Source organism: Mesoplodon mirus (genome assembly GCF_964341445.2).
Source record: "Mesoplodon mirus genome assembly, chromosome: 7".
Taxonomy (NCBI): domain Eukaryota; kingdom Metazoa; phylum Chordata; class Mammalia; order Artiodactyla; family Ziphiidae; genus Mesoplodon; species Mesoplodon mirus.
In genome coordinates this window covers 55,974,828-55,997,718 of record NC_138983.1, presented here as the reverse complement: position 1 = coordinate 55,997,718, position 22,891 = coordinate 55,974,828, and the positions used below count along the sequence as shown (strand labels likewise).

Sequence of the window (22,891 nt, the reverse complement as noted above, 5' to 3'; positions counted from 1 at the left end):
CAGGTTGGGGAGGGGGTAGTCAGGTGTGAGAAAAAAAGCTTAGGCCTGGACAACTTAAGTTTGAAGTGCTGTGGGACATCCAGGTAGAGATGACTTGAAAACTGTTGTGTGGCTCTGAAGCTTGGAAGGAAGGTCTGGCCTAAAAACATAGACCTGGGGCTTCCCTGGTGGCGCAGTGGTTGAGAGTCCGCCTGCCGATGCAGGGGACACGGGTTCGTGCCCCGATCCCGGAAGATCCCACATGCCGCGGAGCGGCTGGGCCCGCGAGCCATGGCCGCGGAGCCTGTGTGTCCGGAGCCTGTGCTCCGCAACGGGAGAGGCCACAGCAGTGAGAGGCCCGCGTACAGCAAAAAAAAAAAAAAAAAAAAAAAAACATAGACCTGGAGTCGTCAGCTTCAGAGTGATAGTTGGAACTTCGGGAATTTCATCCAGAAAAAGAGTGTAAAATCGGAAATGCCGTTGGCCGAGATCAGAAACCTATTATCTAGCCTCCGCAGGATGCTTCTTCCTGCGTTCTTTTTGCTGTCTGCTGTGTCTGCAAGGTCTTTTCTCTTTTCTCTACCTGACAAGCTCCTGCTCTTCCTTCAGGGCTCCACTCTAGTCCCAACGATTTTTTCTTTCTTTCTTTTTTTTGCGGTACGCGGGCCTCTCACTGTTGTGGCCTCTCCCTTTGCGGAGCACAGGCTCCGGACGTGCAGGCTCAGCGGCCATGGCTCACGGGCCCAGCCGCTCCGCGGCATGTGGGATCTTCCCGGACCAGGGCACGAACCCGCGTCCCCTGCATCGGCAGGCGGACTCTCAACCACTGCGCCACCAGGGAAGCCCCCAGCCATCCTTTAGAGCCCTTCCTGGATCCAGCAACGATGCCCCTCTATTCCTGCACCATTCTATACTTACCTCTACAACTGCACTTTTATTGCATCCTAATTGTTTTTGTCTTCTTAAAGATGTGGGTTACATCTTATCAACTTTTTATTCACTGTCCTGCTCCTGGTAGGTTACTAAATATTTGTACAGAAGGAGAAAGGGACTACCAGTCAGGAGACCTGAGTATTAGTCCCAGGTTTGCCCCTGAACTGCTTTGTGACTCAGGGGCTCACTTCTCTTCTCTGGACCTTAGTTTACTCCTGATTACAAGGAGGGAGGACTCCTTATGGCTGAAGACTAAGATTCACTGAATGAATTTTAACCAGGTCGTGGGGGAGAAAGCAGCAGATTGGGAAGATGAGTTGGGTTCTGCAGAAATCCACTCTGTGGACTCAAAGTGGATCTCCAACCTGACCCTCAGGCTTTCCTCACTGTAAAGAGAGATGCTTGCATTGAATTTGGGTTCCTTCCAGGGCAGAGGTTCTGAGTTTGTTTCACGGGACACGGATCCCTATCCACCAGGGGAAGCATGCATATGTGGGAATGGCAAACAATTGGAAAAAACTCTGATCCAGTTACTGTTTTATTTTTTTCTGCCCTTGCTCCCTGCTCACCTGAGAATAAATCTCTTCCACCCCTCCCCCAATTCAGCTTTCCTGATTTAGCCTCAGGTTGGTTTCCACCCCACCTCTTCTGGTATTATATTAATTTTGGACCCAGCTCTTTGAAAATTGTCCATGGGGTGATCAGGAAGGTGAGTGGGATCTAAAAAACAGGTCACACACCGGTCAGAATGGCCATCACCAAAAGTCTAGAAACAATAAATGCTGGAGAGGGTGTAGAGAAAATGGAACCCTCTTGCACTGTTGGTGGGAATGTAAATTGATACAGCCACTATGGAGAACAGTATGGAGTTTCCTTAAAAAACTAAAAATAAAACTACCATATGACCCAGCAATCCCACTACTGGGCATATACCCTGAGAAAACCATAATTCAAAAAGAGTCATGTACCACAATGTTCATTGCAGCTCTATTTACAATAGCCAGGACATGGAAGCAACCTAAGTGTCCATCAACAGATGAGTGGTTAAAGAAGATGTGGCACATATATACAATGGAATATTACTCAGCCATAAAAAGGAACAAAATTGAGTTATCTGTAGTGAGGTAAACGGACCTAGAGTCTGTCATACAGAGTGAAGTAAGTCAGAAAGAGAAAAACAAACACCATATGCTAACACTCATTTAGATTCCATATATATGGAATCTAAAAAACAAACAAAAAAATGGTCATGAAGAACCTAGGGGCAAGATGGGAATAAAGATGCAGACCTACTAGAGAATGGACTTGAGGATATGGGGAGGGGGAAGGGTAAGCTGGCACAAAGTGAGAGAGTGGCATGGACATATATACACTACCAAATGTAAAACAGATAGATAGCTAGTGGGAAGCAGCCACATAGCACAGGGAGATCAGCTCAGTGGTTTGTGACCACCTAGAGGGGTGGGATAGGGAGGGTGGGAGGGAGGGAGACGCAAGAGGGAAGAGATATGGGGATGTATGTATATGTATAAATGATTCACTTTGTTATAAAGCAGAAACTAACACACCACTGTAAAGCAATTATACTCCAATAAAGATGTTAAAAAAAAAAAACAGGTCACACAAGGAACAGTTGCTGAATTATGCATATTTAGACTGAGGGGAAAAGTCTTTGAGTGCCAAGGAAATGGATTTTTGTATAACATTGAGTTTCCAAGTGCAGCCAAATAGTAGAAGCTTCAGGAGGCAGATTTCAGCTGAACACAATAAAGAACTCTCTACTGGCCTTTCTTTCCAAGGGAACAACTTGTCTTGGCAAGTTGTCACTGGAAAGGTTCAAATATATATCCTCACTTGGTAGTCATATTGCAGAAAATGATGAGATTGGATAAGATGACCTTTAAGGTTCTTTCCAGTGGTGGATTCTCTCATACCTCCCCCATCCTCACCACCCTCTCTTGGAGACTTTCTGCTTAAACCTTCCCGTGACTCTCATTACCTGCTGATTGAAGTCCAAGCTCCGCAGTGCAGCACACAGGGCCCTCTCCCACCTCTCCACTCTCATCCCTACTCCCAGTGTTGCAAGACGGAACTACTCATGGTTCTCTGCACACTCGTGCTGTCTTCTGCGCTTAAGATGTCCCCCCTCTTCCTTTGCTGAGCTTTTGCTTCTTCTCCAACACTCCCTCTGGCACTGTAGTGGATGTTTGTCACCTTTTGTCTGAACCACAATTTCCAATTGGTCAATTAACTTCCTCTCACTGTCTTGATGGAAGGGTAACTGCAGTGCCCTGTCTCCTGCTACCATTCAGAAGGAAGGTGAGGGGGTCACATCTTTCCCTTATCAGGCTCTAGTTTCAGCTAGGAGGCAGGCATGTGACAAAAGTCCAGCCCACTGGGCCTTCTCTCCAGGTACTTTGAATCCAAAGACATCAGGAAAAGGTAAAGGTGATCTGGTGGTGTGAGGGCGGTGGGAACACTGTCCCGAACAGGCTGTTCCAGCAGTAACCTGGTTGCTGTGTCCTTTCTCCTACTTCTTAGCCTTCTGCAGTGCTCTTGGTTCCTACATATTTCCAGGTCAATAAATATTCATAAAATGAATGAATGAAGCAGAGGGATAAAGGTCAACGACTTAATTTAAGCAAATTACATGCAATACTGGACCATTTAATGATTAGAACCAGAGGTAAAGAGAGGGAAATAAACAGGAGAATGGTCACATCACTACAGGAATGAGGAAGTGCTAGTTTGGGGAAGACAGGGAGGTAGAATGGGGAATAAACATTTTTATTATAATCCCTCCTCCAAGACATCTCCATTTATATACACATGAACTCTTCTCCCTTGGGGATAACAGTTCTATTATTATTTTAGGTGGGATTAGCTTCTTGGTCCCTGTTTTAGGTGGGTCTCAGACCAATAGCCTTGCCCTTACCTTCAGAGACTGTTAAATTTAAAGAACTTGTCAAATATCACATATCCAGTGGCAGGAGAAATCAAAGATGACTTGGAGGTTTCAAACCAGGAAGATACGGGGCCAGGAAAGCAGGAAGAAAATGCTGAGCTCGAGATCTCAGGAGGACATGGGTAGAGATGACCCAGAGGCAGCAAGAAGTAGGTGTTGCCTGAATGAGATGTTGATTAATGGGTTTATAAATCTCTAAAGCTGGTGGTATCACTGCTGCATATTTCTCATCATGTGCAACTCTGTGCGTATGCAGAATCAGTGCAGAATTTAGTGCTTTTCTGCTGCAGGCAGAAACATGAGATGGGTTCATCCATTCAATAAACATTTACTGGGCACCTACTATGGTGCCATGCACTGTTCTAGGCAGTGGTAAAGTAGTGAAAAAGCTACACTCATGGAGACTATGGAGTCAGGTAATACTACTACTTAAATTTATTTGTTATACTGTTTATGTGCTATGAACAATAAAATGGAGGAAGCGCTAGGGATGGGATTAGCATGGTTCCCAGAACATTCCATGCAGAAGGTGATAAAATGACCTTGTAGAATGTTACTCTCACTCATCTTACCTTTAAGCCTGATCAGAGGAAGGCAGGCCTTCCTGGAGACCAGGACTACAGGGTCCTAACAACCCTGGAAACTAATTCCATGACCACCACTACTTTATCACAGCTATATAGTTACTTCTTTGAGAGATTTCCAAACCTTTAACTTTTTATTATATTAGCTGATGCTAACATGGGCAGACGAATTAGGTCAACTGAAGGAGAGAAGGAGAAAAATAAGGTGGAAAGAACTTTAATGTTAGTCCTTTTTTCTGGGACTGCTGATGAACCAATCAAGAAATATTTACTGAGTAATGAGCTGTAATATTCATTTAGGGTCAAAGTAGCTTCTAGGGTATGCCATGTATATATATCAAGAATGTATATATGCCATGTATATATATCAAGAACGTATATATGCCATGTGTATATATATATATATATATATATATCAAGAATGTGTTCAGTTTGGATAGCCAACTTTATAAACTACACAGTATCTAAGATAATAAAAATTACACAGAAACTCATGCCTATGAAGAGACCTGTTTATTACTGATAACACTTCATTTGGCTAAAACCACACGAAAACCACACACACAAATACTTAAATGCAAATTCTCATAGGCAGTACTTATGATACACCCTGGTGTTTTTGTAAGGAAAAATGAGAAGATGTTGACAGAAACTATTAAAACAAGGGCACAATTTTGAACTACTGCTACACAAAAAAATAAATAATTCTTAACTGCATATATTTTATCTGGCATATTCAATGATGTATACAAAGAGTTTGTTTTAGCCTATAACACAAGGCCTCATCATACACAGATGCAACTCTTGTTTGAGTGGTTCTTGTAAGATATATGATGAATCATAACACTGAACAAAAATATACCAAACAGTATCAAATTAGTTGTGACTCACTTGGAAAGCAGCCCTAGCAGGCTCATAATGGCACTAATACTAGTGATATTAAGTCTACACAGACACTTTCTTAGCCTTCTTGGCCAACATCTTGCTTTGAGCGTAAAACACTAGGCATTACATACAATTTCGAAATAGGAATATGCTCTTCTCTCTAAAAAGAAACAGGGTATTTAAGGGTGTGCATGCTTAATAAACTTCAGTACTGAGAATTGTTTTAAAAGCTGAATCAGAAAATGAATGTTTTCAATTGTTTCCTAAACTATTTGTTTCTTTAAAATAAAATCCCATAATTCCTATTGTCATCCATTAAGTACTCTACAACAGGTACTATACTAGGTGGTGTGGAGATGAAAAAATAATAAACCATGATCCTTGCTCTCAGGGAGCTGATAGTCAGGTGCTCCTTCTTAGTCAAGGAATGCCAAAGAATTAAAGAGAACAAACTGGCCAACACCTCTGACTATATTACAAGGTTCAGTGGTAACATAACTGTTTCAGGTCACTTCAATTTGGCATTAATACTTTCAAAAGTCAGCTTCTAAAGGGAATATGCTTGGTATGTGTTTATATTTCTCACACTAGAGTCAGTGTGGTACCCCCAGGGATAATGCAGCAACTGAGGGAGGGCGGGGGGGAGAAAACTGAGAGCCCATGTGATAAACACGGTGCCTCTTTCTGGCAGCACCAGTTTCCATGAAGACTGAAGGAATCATTTTTATACTAAAACAGTTTTATTATGGAGAATGCAAAATTCACTTACATTTTTAAGACAGAACAGGAAATTTCATGAGTGGCAGGCTGCTTCTGATTTTGCTCTCAGGCCCCTTCCCCTACACATTCAGGCTCCTCTGCTTGAGGATTATGCTGGTGGAAAAATTTGAGAAGCAAACTTTAGGTACGTCACTTTGCCCTTATCTTGGTCACTTTACTCATTCTTCTATGTTCTCTTTTTTCTCTATGTTCTCGTGAATTAACAAACAGATGTCTTAATGAATGTAACAGTATGGTGAATATTTAAAGTAACCAATGGTAAACACTAACTTTGTTTCAAACCGGGAGTAAAATCAGGCTGTATAAAGAGTCAGACAATGAGAGATTCTCTTCTTTCCACTTAGTCTTCTTATGGCTTAGGGTAAGATGCTTTAAGGGACAAATGTGCAAAAAGATTATCTCAGATCTTGTGCTTTGCATGCCCAAAGTACAAGGAAACCTGAAATAAAATGCTAGATCAACTGACCATTCATTTAGGTTAGTATGACTCTTTCTTCATCAGTTTCTAGAGCAATTTCAGAAAACAAGTGAATTGTAAAAGGCCATAATAAATTAATATATAGTAGTATCCAGACAAACCAAAAAATGTTATGCAATAGATTTAAAATTACTTCTTACAATGTCTTAAATATTCTCACAATAATAACAAAATAACCCAAAGTCCATAAACAAAAACAGCTTAGGAATAAGTGTAAAGCATTCTGAATGAATACAGTTAAGATCACTTATCAGTGAGGTAAAAGGACAACAGCTTTTCACAGTAACAAAATGTGGGAGGGCACCTAGGGAAAGAGGGAGGTAGAGAGAAAAAAGCATAAAACAAATTTATCCAAGCAGAATTTGGATTTTTCAAGCATCACAAACATCAGTGGAAAACATCTAAGAGAAATACCAATAGCAGCAGTTCGTAGAACAATTTCTCCATTAAACTCCAGCTATTATCTTTGTTGCATCAATTCCAGAAGCAACTTGCTTAAGAACTAGGAGGTCTATTCCCTATATAAAGATATTCCAAAGCATCCAATCTCTTAGAACCTTCTGTCTGCTGAAGTTACAACATCCAAATAACAATAATTTATATTTAAAACAAACCTCTCAACTATCCTATAATGCTATACATTCTTCAAGATGAACAAAATTGTGTTCAAGTCTCACTTAATTTGCAGGTTAAATTAAGCAGGTCTTTATACAATGAATAAAGACTGCACTCATGCATCTACTATTCAACATACACAAGAACCATCTTGTGAGCTAAATTCTTCTAGGTATGGAGTGAAACTGAAATGTTACTTTCAGTGTTCTTTATGACATCATCTTTGTTCCAACCTGAGATTAAAAAAAAAAAAAAGTATTGGAAGGAACCTTAAAAAGCCATTTAGTATACCCCTTTAATGTTAAAATGTTTAATTTTATTTAAAAAAAATCCTTATTCCCTATTATTCTGTCCTTGATGGAGATGGAGAACAGTTTGTCATATTATCAAACTTCCTACTTTGAGTTCTTCAATAAACGATTCAATTAATAACTCAAGAGTTATTAAACTATCTCAACAGCTCTCTCTCCTCCAGAGTTAAATGATCTTAATCCTTTGAACTTCTTCTCATGGATCTTATTTCCCAGTCTATATTTCATTCCTTTTTATTTCTGCTATATACTCCCCTCCCCAGTTCCCATGTGATCCTAAAATACAACATCCTAGCAGGAACTGAATCAGTAAGAGAGGTACTTTTCCTCACCTCCTCAAAGGCCTCCCTGGTCTCTTTTTAGTGGTCACTAATAAAGGAAAACAAAAGCATCACTATCTGCTCATCATAATAACAAGTAAACACAAGTAAACAACTTGCCCACAGCCAGTTCACTCCCCACTTTTCGGGTGATAAGTTTGCCCTTCACAAGAAGCATTTCCTGTGCCACCTTACTGACCTTTCTATTGTTATTTCTACTGTTTATTTCCAGTGCTTTGATCTTGCCCCATTAATTCTTTCCTTTTCCCCAAAGCTCTAGAAAATACCAGTTTTGATTTACACACTCAATGAAAATGCAGTCATTTCCATGATATTATTCATAAACAAAAAGATAAACAATGTAGATCCTAAGGCTGAGACCTACTGGCCAGTACTTCTGTTTCTCCTGGTTGGCTGGGGCTACTGAATTTATTCTGTTAGGCAAGTGTACACCCACTATGTCAAGTTCTTGTTAAATATGCTTAGACAGACTCGAGAGCTTGTCTAGAATCAAATAATTCCCTCAATCTATACACTTCAGGAACATTTGTAAAATTTTGTTAATTTTAACTTTGGATTTTTAAATTTTTGAGATAAGAATCCAAGCCTTAATGACTTTTCACCTTGATTAAGATGACTCAAGTGTTGCATTATATTAAAGCACTCAAAACTGTTCCATTTATAATAGAATGATAGTATGACACGACTTTAGTGATTATGAATGAGCTATTGTATCATTTTAGCTCAACTTTGTTCTTCAGTCACTGAAACACAGATACTAAAACCCAATATACATATTTTTCATATATATATATATATATATATATATATATATATATATATATATATATATAGCATTGTTCATACCACTTTGTAGAATATAGGCCATTTCCTAAATTACAGTCTACATTCCCAAAAGCAAATAAAGCAAAAAATTCTACACATTTCTTCTTTAGTGCAAAGCCTTTGAAAACAAATTCATTCAGAAATAGTGCTCTACATTTAGCTCTATTATCTACAGTCACACAAGACTCAGCTACAAGAAAGTAAGGAAGGAACAAATTAACAATAGTGGCAATACAATAATTTGAAAATCACATCTGGATTATCTGGATTCAACCAAATGTTAGCTGATAGCTGCAATAAACCAAACCATGATTTAATAAATGTTCTAGTCAGTTCAAATTTTATATTATTATTATTATTTAGGAAATAAATTCTCTCATACTAGTTATCGCCCATAGGCAATTTGTTTAGTATAATTACGTACATCCAAGGCCTCATTATTGTTACCTCTTAACTATACCACATGTACTAAGTACTCTGTGAGCTATGTAGGATAGGATACACCTTAAGAAGATTAAACAACACTTCCCTATTAACTCTTTTCTGGAAGATGCAGAATCAACTAAAAGTGACCCTCCAAAAAAATTTTTTTCCACACTAAAAAAGATAAATAGTACTCTTGCGATCAGAAATTCTACAGAAGTCAGCAAGATGTTAGGATAAATTGGACTTTAGTTTTATTTATTTATTTATTTATTTATTTATTTATTTATTTATGGTTGTGTTGGGTCTTTGTTGCTGCATGTGGGCTTTCTGTAGTTGTGGCGAGCGGGGGCTACTCTTCGTTGTGGTGCATGGGCTTCTCATTGCGGTGGCTTCTCTTGCTGTGGAGCACGGGCTCTAGGCACGCGGGCTTCAGTAGTTGTGGCTCATGGGCTCTAGAGCACAGGCTCAGTAGTTGTGGTGCATGGGCTTAGTTGCTCTGTGGCATATGGGATCTTCCCGGACCAGGGCTCGAACCCGTGTCCCCTGAATTGGCAGGCGGATTCTTAGCCACTGCGCCACCAGGGAAGTCCTGGACTTTAGTTTTAAAACATGTAGTTTTAGTGTTTCATAAGATCTAAAATCTGGATGTTTTATTTCTTAGTAAAATGAGCATTACTTCATGTGATAAAGAAATAAATATACTTGTAAAAATGTAATTTAAAGGTTAGGCTTTTAAATAAATTCACAGCTCCTTTCTTAGTTTGGATATTTTTCTTTACTTAGAGGTTGTGATAACTGACACAATTCTAACATGAAGATCCTTAACTACAGTTACACTGAGCCTGCTTTTATTGAGATTTTTACCTACATTCATAACACTTTTATTTTATTTATTTATTTATTTATTTATTTATTTTGCGATACGCGGGCCTCTCACCGTTGTGGCCTCTCCCGTTGTGGAGCACAGGCTCCAGATGCGCAGGCTTAGCGGCCATGGCTCACGGGCCCAGCCGCTCCGCGGCATGTGGGATCCTCCCGGACCGGGGCACAAACCTGTGTCCCCTGCATCGGCAGGCGGACTCTCAACCACTGCACCACCAGGGAAGCCCCATAACACTTTTAAATCAACAAACCTATTTGATATAGAGGGGAAGCACCTATATAGTTTGGAAGATTTTCTTTAACTGTCTGCAAATTAACTGATTAAATTATATTCCATGCAAGAACACTATTTCAATTCAAACCATGCCCTGAGAAGGCACTGAGAAATTTGACAAGAACCAAGCCACTAGGAACGTTGCCACTACTGTTTTATGTTCGGTAAATGTCAGAATTTTAAATAAATACAATAAATTTACACTGCACCAAGAGCACCTGAAACAAAGGTGCTGAAACCACATATTGTAACATCTGTTCTAAGCTAGAAATGCTAAATACCTCATTTCAAATACTCTAATTTGTAAGTTAATACCTGTGATGTAACAATGACACTTTTCCATAGTATACTGGGAACAATGCCATTTTCTTGCCAATTCTATGGATTAATTTCCTTAACTAATTCTACAGTTATATAGCATTTATCTGCCTTAAAAAAGTGCTATACACAATTACAAGAATATGGAACTAAGCTTAATCACACTTTAATAAGAAAACTCATTTGTATTGTTTTGTTTCTGTTGAAGGAAGAATGACGTGTTACCATAATACTTTTAACGTAATGACTTTTGTTCAAGATTATGAAAAATTTGAATCACTTCTCTCCAGACCTTTTCATTTGAAATGTATACAGTTTGTTTAGTCAGCCAACCAAAAAGAAAGAAAGGAAAAGGAAAAAGATAACTTGGCCAGATGAGACAGAGAGAGAATGCTAACTCAAGTTCAATGCATGAAGTTCTTGGTTGTTCTGTTCCATGGGCCAGTGCAAAGCAATGCTGTACTGGTGAACACTACACAGAACGCCAGGTCAGTCCATTTTTCCTGGGCTCAAGAAAATTCTCAATCAAAGCTTCAATGAGTTTCTTCAATTCCTCTTCTAGTAAGGCAGTGTCACTGAGGAAAAAGGTTAAAAATTTTGAAGTTCTTTATTTTCATAGCCTTAAAATTTGTTCAAGTTGTTATAACTTTTTAAGAGGGCATATACCTGATGGGATGATTAAACAACTGGTAAACGAAAGAGAAATTCCCTCAGTTAAAACAAAACAAAACAAAACGAGACCAAAGGTGGGAAGAGGGGAATCACACACACAGAAAACACCATTATCACAAACTGAAATTGAACTGCATTAAAAGGAGTTCCTTGGTACATGAAACATGGATGAGTTATAGTATATCTAAAGATCTCTCCTGAATCAGATAATTTAATGGCTTAGAACACCAATATCAGGTATTAAGATAAAATGGCTTCCTGAGATGTGACTAAAAAAATGAGATGTTTAAAAAATAGCAAGTATTCCCTTCAAAGTTCTCACCTGAAGAGGTGCCACTGCCCAAAACATTTCTAGGAATGCCTCTTTAAAACTGCCTTCACAGTCATTTTACAAGCTACACAACAAATCAATTTTTATTACTTTAATAATCAACCTTCATTCTTAACCAAAGATAGCATTATTCAATATGTTTTACTTCACACTCTGCTCTGAATGACTCCAGGAGGTCATTTTTTTCCCCCAAAGGAAATAAAATCTGCTCCTAAACACAAAGATTAGGGAAACAGTAAATAATGTAACTTGGGCTCTGAAGGCAATTCCAAAAAAAATCTCCTTCCCAAATATATATTGATCAATGACAACCTTATAGGAGATACTACTTATGGAAGTTTAAAAAGTTTAAATACCCTCTGAATATATTATTAAAGTCAAGTTAATTTAGTCACAATTCATACTCCTAAAAGGATATTAATTGGCCAGATTAAGTCAAATCATGCTATATGTAGAAAATGAGAATTTGGCAATAAACAAACTACTTGTTGATCAATTCTTTATGTTCATCAAGAGTTAAAGCTCAGGGCTTCCCTCGTGGCGCAGTGGTTGAGAGTCTGCCTGCCGATGCAGGGGACACAGGTTCATGCCCTGGTCCGGGAAGATCCCACATGCTGCAGAGCGGCTGGGCCCGTGAGCCATGGCCGCTGAGCCTGCGCGTCCGGAGCCTGTGCTCCACAGCGGGAGAGGCCACAACAGTGAGAGGCCCACGTACCGCAAAAAAAAAAAAAAAAAAGAGTTAAAGCTCAGAGAGCCTTCCCAAGAATATAAATTCACTAAAAAATTAAAATTCAGTTCCCAAATAACGCAGCCTCTTTGGAAAACAGTCTGGCAGTTCCTCAAAAAGCTAAACATAGAACTACCATATGACCCAGCAATTCTACTCCTTATATATATATGATATATATCCAAGTGAAATGAAAATATATGTCCACACAAAAACTTGAACACAAACATTTAGAGCACCATTATGCATAATAGCCAAAATGTGGAAATAACCCAAATGTCCATCCTCTGATAAACGGATAAAAAAATATGGTATATCCATACAGTGGAATATCATTGAGCCATGATAACAAATTTTTTAAAAAAGGAATAAAGTACTGATTCATGCTAACATGGATGAACCTTGAAAACATTATGCTAAGTAAAGATGCCAGTCACTAAGGACCACATATTGTATGATTCCATTTATATGAAATGTCCAGAAGAAGCAAATCTATAATGACAAATAGTAGATCGGTGATTGCCTAGGGCTGGGAAGGAGGGGAGTGGAGAGTGACTGCGAATGGGTATGGGGCTTCTTTCTGAGGTGATGAAAATGTTCTAAACTTGATTATAGTGATGTTTCCACAACTCTGAATATATTAAGAAACATTGTTGTATACTTTAAATGGCTGAATGTAAATTACACCTCAATAAAGCTTATATATATACATATATATATATATATAATATTTAAAAAGTCAATTCTCACCTCTGGTCAGGTGACGCACACATCTCTGCATAATACTTTATCTTTGGTTCTGTCCCACTTGTCCGAAGAGTAGCAACACAGCCATTTTGAAAAGTAAATGTAATCATTTGGCTGTTTTTACTCACAGGCAGCACCTATGCACAAATGCAACAACAGCTCAATTACACTTGGTACCTTTCTTGTTTTTAAGAGTTGTAAAATACATTCCACTTATATGAGGTGTGTAAAGTAGCAAAATTCATAGAAAGAGAAAGTAGGAGGGTGGTTGCCAAGGGCTAGCAGGAGGGGGAAATGGAGACTTGTTCAATGGGTACAGAGTTTCAGTTTAGCAAGATGAAAAAGTTCTGGAGATCTGTTGCACAACAATGTGAATATGGTTAACACTACTGAACTGTACTCTTAAAAATGGTTAAGATGGGGCTTCCCTGGTGGTGCAGTGGTTGAGAATCTGCCTGCCAATGCAGGGGACACAGGTTCAAGCCCTGGTCTGGGAAGATCCCACATGCCGCGGAGCAGCTGGGCCTGTGAGCCACAACTACTGAGCCTGCGCGTCTGGAGCCTGTGCTCCATGACAAGAGAGGCCGCGACAGTGAGAGGCCCGCACACCGTGATGAAGAGTGGCCCCCGCTCGCCGCAACTAGAGAAAGCCCACGCACAGAAATGAAGACCCAACACAGCCAAAAATAAATAAGTAAATAAATAAAAATTTTAAAAAAAGGTTAAGATGGTAAATTTTATGTTTTTTTAACTGCAATTAAAAATTTAAAAATATTTAAAAGAATTGTAAAATACAAAAGATTACATGCATAATAATTCACAGCTGTACCATTTACTAAACATTTATAATTGTACAGGCACTGGATTATATACCTTACACACATGATCTCCAGGCCTCAACAATAATCCTGCAAAGTAGATATTACTGCCAATTTATAGACAAGGCTCAAAGAGAATAAACGACCTGTTCAAGGTAATCAGCTAAGTGGCAGAGCAAGAAGTTGAAGCCAGGTCTATTTGTACCAAAGTCCAAACTGCCTCTACATTTGCAAAGTGCTTTAGAATTTCAAAGCACTTTCACAGATAGTTTATCAGTAGTCTCCAAAGCAGAGTGCACATATCCTAGAGGACAGGCAAAATAACCCACTGGGGTGCAAAATATATATGTATTTTTTTTAACCTAAAAGTTAAAACATGAAATGAAGCTTTATTGGGGCTTCCCTGGTGGTGCAGTGATTGAGAGTCCACCTGCTGATGCAGGGGACACAGGTTCGTGCCCCGGTCTGGGAAGATCCCACATGCCGCGGAGCGGCTGGGCCCGTGAGCCAATGCCGCTGAGCCTGCGTGTTCGGAGACTGTGCTCTGCAACGGGAGAGGTCACAACAGTGAGAGGCCCGCGTACCGCACAAAAAAAAAAAAAAAAAAAAAAAGAAATGAAGCTTTACTGACATTAAATATATGGATTAACACTGGTACTCCTCCTGGATCACAAATCAGTCTGTGAAGGTATCTCGAGGGACCCATGGCAGTTGTACTAGGGCAGAAGGGTTGACAGTGGTGCCTTCCCTCAGGTGTAGCGAGCCTGGTCCTCTCCGTGAGATCCCTCTCTCAGTCAGTGGTACTACTAGTTGCTTAAGACAGAGACCTTCCTTCCCTCTTTTCCACTCACAGGCCATCAACTAGCAAGTCCTGTCGATTTTATCCTTTATTTAACTCAATTTTGTCTGGCTCTCTCCATCACTACTGCTATCATATTACATTCAGGCTCCCATCATCTCTCATCTGGATTACTGAAACAGCGTACTAACTGATCTCCCTCCCTGGAAGTCTGCCCCTCTCTAACCCACTCACTGCACAGGCCATTCTTCTTTGCACTCCACACTACAGCTGTAGAGAACTCCTTGTGGTTCTTTGAAAGAAAACATGCCTTCTCACCTCCAGACATAGCACTTGCTGCTCCCTTTGCCTGAAACATCCTCTGTTCCTCCCACATCTGGATAACTCCTACCCAGACTCTAGGACTCAGCTCACAGAAGTCCTCTGCAAAGCCCTCTATAAGCCCCTCAAATCTGAGTAAGGGTCTTTCCTATGCTCTTCCATGGCACCCTTATGTACCCCCAGTAGCCCTTATCATTTTGTAAAGTAACCACTGTTTACTTGACCATTTCCCCACTAGACTCCTGAGTGTAGAAACAGTGCCTTTGTCATTACTGTATTGCCAGTGTGCCTATGCCGGTAGCACAGAAGGGTTTTAATAAATGCCTGTTGAACACACAGTTAACGTCAATCTGAAGTTGGAGAAGAAAGAACTCAGGAAGTGTTTGACAGTCACTGTGTGTGACCTTAGGGGATTAACAAATATCTACACTATGAGTCTTACAAAACTGTTGTAAGCATCAGTGGAGAATAGATAGGAAAGCACTTTGAATAACAAATATCATAAACTTTAAAGGGATTCAAGAGGAAAAAAGCATCACACCAAGGACTATTCTAACCACAGCAACGTTAGAGAAATAAAAAGAAGCAAAAAATTTGGTTCTTTTCAATTAGTTTACAAAGACAGAAAAACAGAAACACACATATGTGCACACCGAATAACAACTGAGAACTAATTTTTGTTGACTGGATGAAAATACACAAAGGGAATATGGGTAGTATTCTACATAAAAGGCTTACAGATTTCCCAAAATATATTATGCGCCTAGAAGCTTGAGACAACATCAGAAATTATAAATAGAAATTTAGGCTAGGGCTTCCCTGGTGGCGCAGTGGTTGAGAGTCCACCTGCCAATGCAGGGGGCGCGGGTTCGTGCCCCGGTCCGGGAAGATCCCACATGCCGCGGAGCGGCTGGGCCCATGAGCCATGGCTGCTGAGCCTGCGCATCCGGAGCCTGTGCTCCGCAATGGGAGAGGCCACAGCTGTGAGAGGCCCACGTACCACACACAAAAAAACACACACAAAAAAACAAAAAAAACAAAAAAAAAGAAATTTAGGCTAATAATTGTCATCATAACAATAACAAAATAAATATAATCAGCAATCTATAGGGCTTTTAAATATTAGTTGAGCACCCACTATGTAGGCAGGAGCTTTGACAGGCATAAAGCTATATTAGAAATGGATCTGCCATGAACAAGACAATGATAACATAAGATGGAAAGTGATAAATGACAAGAGGAAGGCACAGTATATAATGAAACCTCAGGAGGATGATATCGGATTATGGGACCTGGAGGGTATGTGGAGGAGGTGACATTTGCATGAAGTCTTAAAATGGCTAAAGTGTGGATCTGCAGCAGTAGGAAGAAAAGGTAGACTGAGGAAAAAGCCTGAGCAAAAATAGAAAAAAAAATTTTAATGTATATATGTAAGAAACTATAAGTTATTCCATTTGGCTGGAGGTATAGGGAATAAAGTTGAAAAGGGAAGTTAAAACTAGAAAGATGAATAGCTTTGAAATTATAAGCATTTATTTATTTATTTATTTTTAGGTGCTAAGATGATTAGGTAAAATATTAAAATTTAAAAAAATTTTAGGGGCTTCCCTGGTGGCGCAGTGGTTGAGAGTCCGCCTGCAGATGCAGGGGACACGGGTTCGTGCCCCGGTTCGGGAAGATCCCACATGCCGCGGAGTGGCTGGGCCCGTGAGCCATGGCCGCTGAGCCTGTGCGTCCAGAGCCTGTGCTCTGCAGCGGGAGAGGCCACAACAGTGAGAGGCCCGCGTACCACAAAAAAAAAAAAAAAAAAAAAAAAAAAAAAAATTTTAATTTTATTTAAAAATTTTTTATTGAAATATAGCTGATTTACAATGTGTGTTAGTTCCAGGTGTACAGCTATATATATATATATATATATATATATATATATATATATATATATGTTCTTTTTTAGATTCTTTTCCATTATAGGTTATTACAAGACATTGAGTATAGTTCCCTGTGCTATACAGTAGGTCCTTTTTGGTTATCTATTTTATATATAGTAGTGTATATATTTTAATTCCAAACTCCTAATTAATCCCTCCCCCACTTCCCCTTTCATAACCAAAAGTTTGTTTTCTATGTCTGTGAGTCTGTTTCTGTTTTGTAATATGCTCATTTGCATAATTTTTTAGATTCCACATATAAGTGATATCATATGATAAAATTATGGGCTTTTAGACTTTATTTTCAACATTATTTAGCACCACACACCTTTCCCCTCCCTCCCTTTCTCTTTCTGTCTCTCTCATTCTCCTTCCCACTCCCCACCCACAAGGGTAGCATACACTTGGGGGAGTGATGAGGACAGTATGGGAGTCAGAGCCAGTTGGTGAACTTACAACTGCTCTGGAGAAAAACAATGGACCCTAGTTTCAAGAAACTCACAGGCTTGACCTTCAACTGTTTTACTGTAGTATGAGTTATCACAAATTGTTGAAAATTAAAAAAAAATAGGTACTTACTGATTTCTTATTAGGCTGGCTGCTATCATATCCAGTGGTAACATCTCGTATATGCAATATAGCAAATGTCCCACAAAACTTTGGGTATTCTTTTGGAGAATCAAAATTGCGAAGCCTTTCAAATATACTTTTGATGGTAGTTGGATCATAACACAAGAAATACGAAGTTTTTGAAATATGATAACCATATCTGCACAGAGATTTAAAGTGTTAAAATCAGATTTCAACTCACTCTTTAGGAAAGTATGTATTAAAGACAAACCTATTACAGTGTTATGTAGAAAGTGGCAGTCCTTAATGCAGACAATTTTAGTACTTTTTAAAAAGGAATGACTATTCCTCAAAAATAAATTTAGAAGGTTAAAAGTAGCACCAAAACAATAAAAAAATTAGAATGCGAAATTCCTAATAGTAGAACTTACTTTTCATAAACCTTAATCAGTTGTTGTTTCAATGTTATATTCATGGTTTCCAGGTAAGATGCCATCTCAGCAACAACAACGGCTGCACTCACCCCATCCTTATCCAAAACTGAAGTTCCACACAGAAAACCTAAGAATTAAAAACATCTTTAAAAAGAAGGAAAACACAAGCCTATATATAATTTCAATAGTTTTACATTTCTTCAGAAGGACCAATGAATTTAAAAGCCTAGTAATAAATGAAACCCACCGATACTGAAGGTATTTAGGGGACCTTTAAGGTCTTTTTTTTTTTTTTTCCTGATGAGAAATGTATCTACACATTTTGGAGTTTGCGGTGGTTTTTTTTTTTTAAACTCAAAATGCAAAACCAGATGACAAAAACTCCTCTGTACAGAATTAATTTTAAAAAATGCTCTCATTCAAATTTCAAATATTTTAATATTTACTACATACCAATAGACTCCTCAAATGCAAAAAGGACTTCTTTCCCATTTTCCAGAAGGTCTTTTATCCTACTTCCAATCCATTTAAAACCTGGTAACGTTTCCTGAAATGCAGAGGAGGCCATTCTAGTTAAGTGACTCTCTCATAAAAATACATATTAGAGAAAAGTCTGTCACTAAATGCACATAACACTTCCATAGTGATCTTCTGTTATGGTCTTCACCACAAAGATTTATATAGTGGTAAACATATAGTCATAAAGGGCACAGATACACACACTGTCGTGACTGATGCCCTACCATTTTATCGAGCACAGAAATAGGTGATGTAATCCACGAAATATAACCCAATAAGTGGTGATGCATAAAGTCACAAAGTAACATAAATACTCACATATATTATGACCATCTGCTATTTATCAAGCACTGTAACAGCTGCTTTTAATGCTCACAAAAACTCTGTTGCTGAAACAGAGGCTCAGATGTTCAATAACTTTGCCCAAGATTACACTGCATATAAGAGATGAAGCCAGGATTCAATTACACTCCTTCTTAGAAATTGTCCTTTAAGCTGTATTATAAGCACTAATATAAAAGTGCCTATGAAGGTTGTAATTTAGTCCATCTGGGCAATCAAAGGCGTTAAAGTTTTTTTTTTGCGGTACCCGTGCCTCTCACTGTTGTGACCTCTCCCGTTGCGGAGCACAGGCTCTGGACGCGCAGGCTCAGCAGCCATGGCTCACGGGCTTAGCCACTCCGCGGCATGTGGGATCTTCCCGGACCGGGGCACGAACCCGTGTCCCCTGCATCGGCAGGCGGACTCTCAACCACTGCGCCACCAGGGAAGCCCAAAGCTTTTTAATGATACGTTTTTAACATTATCACAACATATACTTGAACCAAGTGTACTTTTACCATAACAGCATGGCCCCAAAAAAACCATCAAAAAGTGACTAAGTCCTTCTTTGGAAATTAGATTTGAGGAATTTTCATCTGATGAACTACTGTTCATTTTAAAGACATGAACTCTTTTAGAGTCAATAGAAAGAGCATGTAATACACAGTGACTCTGGAGCTCTCCATTACTAATTTAAGATTTCTCATTCACCTCTCTACCTCCTCACTGGAAAAAAAAAAAAAGCCAAAAATATCTGCAGCACCCCATCCCCAACAAAAACAAGGAGGCACATTTATAAATAGGTCTTTAGAATCATGTTCTTTTTTTTCTTTTGTGCTCATTATACATTTTTCTTTCTACAAGGAAAAGGTTAACATTAGAGTAATTCAGAATTTTAGGTTTGAATAAATTTTCAATTTCTTCTATTTTGCTATTTGTACTTTAGAAAGCCAGAGACTGGAAGTTCTATTTCATTAAGGAAGGTTCAATTTTCTTTTAGTTAGCCAATTAGTGTTAAGACCTGTAGCTTGATTGTGGCTCAAGAAAAATGCCCAGAGGTGACTTTTTCACTGATGTTTGGCAAAGTTGGCAGAGGAAAAGTAACTTAATTGGTGTCAGTCCCAGTAGCTATAAAAGTGGTCAGTTTAACTGCCCGAGGCTCACAAAGGTTAATGATCTGTGCTGAGAGAGAGTCATTATTTGTTTTTTGGATGTAGAATCACTGGGTCTTAATTTGCAATCTAGGGGACTACTTAAAGTTTCTTAAGACTGAACTTGAAGAGCCTAAACATGCAGTCAATGACACCTACAATTTTTTGGAGTGGAGTTTATGCGATTGATGAGGTCATTCGGAGCCAGATTTTCTCAGTATGGAAGCCAGATACTGTTGTATGGAATAGTAAGCATTAAGGCAATTTTTAAAGAATGTCCTATCTTAGTTTCAGAAACTCACATACAGGATGAATTTGGCTCAACGTTACTAAACAATCAAAAAGATTAAAGTGTTAACAGAATTAGAAAAAAAGAGGGAATTAGAAATGAAATCAATAAAAGTCAGTTTTGGTGGGAAGATGGCTTTAATTTATAGAAATAGGTTTAGAAAAGGAGCACAGAGATATTATCTATTCTTACTTCAAAGTGAAATCCTTCTTTTAGTGCAATTGCCTTCAAAATTTTGGAAGAGACTGTGGTGGCTAACATATAAATGTTCTTCACATCAGCATTTCTTGATTTATTTTTCTTCCAGCAATCAAACATCCACCACCCAAACAAAGCTGCCAACTCATTCCCTGTGAAAACTTTCCAATCACCACTGTAGAGAGAACGAAAATTCAAGTCAAGACCTTTATAACTTCTCATTAAAACTCCTTGACCCCAGGACCTACAAATTACCATCATTCACACAGGAAAACCCAAAAACTACTGTATGGGATTTTTGAGAAAACATTTACTACTACTTCTCTAACTGACCAGGGAGAGCTTAGGGTAGGAATGGCAGCAAAGTACTTTGAAAAATTATTATGCTGTTACTTTTATTTTCTTACTTAATGAGAAATATGTTATAATATGATGTCCTCTTTATGTAAAGACATTTGTCACCACATTATAATGGCAAAAATACACAGCAACCAAAAGGACCATGATTAGGAAATGATTACACTGATAAAGCAATCTGTTGCGATACTATGCCAGTTTAAAAATGAATATTTTAAACAATATTTAAGGACAGAGAAAAATGCTCACAGTACAATATTAACTGGAAACAATCAAGATACAAAACTATATATAGTATGATTACAATTTTATAAAAAACAAATATATCTTAAATATTTGAATAGAGATAACATAGGAAGGAAATGTCAAAATATCAATCTAGGTGGTTATCTCTGGATAGTAGGCTTATGGGAGATTTATTTTCTTATTTTTTTTTATTATTTCCAATGAGCCTATAATACTTAAAATCAAAAACTATTTGTCAAAGTTTAAGCTTTTCATCAGAGGTTTTACTTACTTCTCCTGAAGTTCTGCCACTGCCAGTCGGTCTGCATCAGGATCTGTGGCTAGCACTATCCGGGCATTTTCTTTCTCTGCCAGTCTCAAAGAAAGTTCCTGAAATGGTGACCCAAAAAGCTGGATTGCATTGAAGATGTTAAATTCAATGTAATATTCCTAAATGTAGGCACTATGTTAGTGATACGAATTCTAGAAGGAACTTAGTTTGGCTAAATTTTTTTTTTTACTTTATTTTACTGAAGTATAGTTGATTTACAATGTTGCGTTGATTTCTGCTGTACAGCAAAGTGATTCAGTTATACATATATATACATTCTTTTTCATATTCTTTTCCATTATGGTTTATCACAGGATATTGAATATAGTCCCCTGTGCTATACAAGTGCTATACAAGTAGGACCTTGTTGTTTATCCATTCTATATATAATAGTCTGCATCTGCTAATCTGGTTTGGCTAAATTTAAAATAAGCCTAGAAGTAGGGATATCCACCATAGAGATTTCAAACAAAACAGAATATATGGCTCTAATATAATTTAAAAGATGTAAACTAAAGTGTTTTTTGCTTTTGTAAGTAATCTTTGAACTGTCTAAGAGTTCTAGCTATATGATAAAGTTTAATACACTAATAATAATTTAAATATAGAAAAAATATACCAGCACAGATTCCCCTTCTTCAGGATTTGGGCATTTAACAGTAGAAAAGTCTGGATCAGGATCTTTTTGTTCTGGTACTGGAATTGGAGGCTTAAAACCAAATACTTGAAAAGCCAACTGCACATAGTCATGTCCGACTCCATGAAAAGATGTATGTACAAATTTCAAGGTGGTCTTTGAGTTTAATTCCCTGTAAAGGAAAATATCATTCAGTCAATATCATAAAACTCACTACTTGTGGTATAATTAAAATAATCTAGAGAAAAAGCTAAAATTTATTTTGCTAGAATAAGGAAAATATATTCAACAAGCCATGATATTTTCTAAAAATAGTGTTAGCTATTTATGGAATAGTTACAGAAATATGGAAATAGGTAAGGAAAAATCAAATTTTAGAGGAAATTTCCTTACCTTATATAGAGTGAATACATGTATTCAGCTATAATTTTTAACAGCTTTATTGAGAGTTAATCAATATACTATAAATTCATCCATCGATAGTATACAATTGAATGGCTTTCACTATATTCACAGAGTTGTTTAACCATTACCATAATCAATTTTAAAACATTCTCATTACCCACCAAAAAACTCCATACCCCATAGCCACCACACCCTAATCCTCCCATTTTTCCCAGCCATAGGTAGCACTAAATACACTTTCTGTTTCTATCCCTATAGACCCTACACTGGACATTTCATATCAATGTAACCATACAACATGTGGTCCTTTGTGACTGGCTTCCTTCACTTAGCCTATTTTTAAAGTTTATCCATGTTGTAGTATGCAACAGTACTTCATTTCTTTTCACTGCTGAATAATATTTCATTGTATGGATACACTACATTCTATTTATCCATTCATCAGTTAATGAGTATTTGAATGTTTGTGTTATTTCTACTTTTTAACTATTACGAATAGTAGTATTTAACAATAA

At 38.2% G+C, this 22,891-nt stretch overlaps 1 protein-coding gene across 3 annotated transcripts in view; it reads right to left on the bottom strand.

Moving 5' to 3' along the window:
- PGM2L1 (phosphoglucomutase 2 like 1) overlaps window positions 1-22,891 on the bottom strand; it is an 82,475-nt gene that overhangs the window by 2,439 nt on the left and 57,145 nt on the right. The window contains exons 7-14 of one of the 3 annotated variants that reach the window (XR_014294550.1): window positions 21,954-22,143; window positions 21,296-21,393; window positions 20,416-20,596; window positions 18,397-18,490; window positions 17,941-18,070; window positions 17,519-17,708; window positions 13,077-13,210; window positions 6,116-6,219 (exon numbers count right to left, since the gene is read on the bottom strand). Coding sequence is in view for 2 of the 3 variants with exons in the window: in XM_082626710.1 (XP_082482836.1) it covers window positions 11,069-11,171; window positions 13,077-13,210; window positions 17,519-17,708; window positions 17,941-18,070; window positions 18,397-18,490; window positions 20,416-20,596; window positions 21,296-21,393; window positions 21,954-22,143 (1,120 nt within the window). In the remaining variant the exon portion in view is untranslated. Of the gene's footprint in view, window positions 1-4,987; window positions 6,220-9,978; window positions 11,172-13,076; window positions 13,211-17,518; window positions 17,709-17,940; window positions 18,071-18,396; window positions 18,491-20,415; window positions 20,597-21,295; window positions 21,394-21,953; window positions 22,144-22,891 lie in introns of those variants that run through there. The other 2 variants (XM_082626711.1, XM_082626710.1) reach the window with 2 other exon arrangements.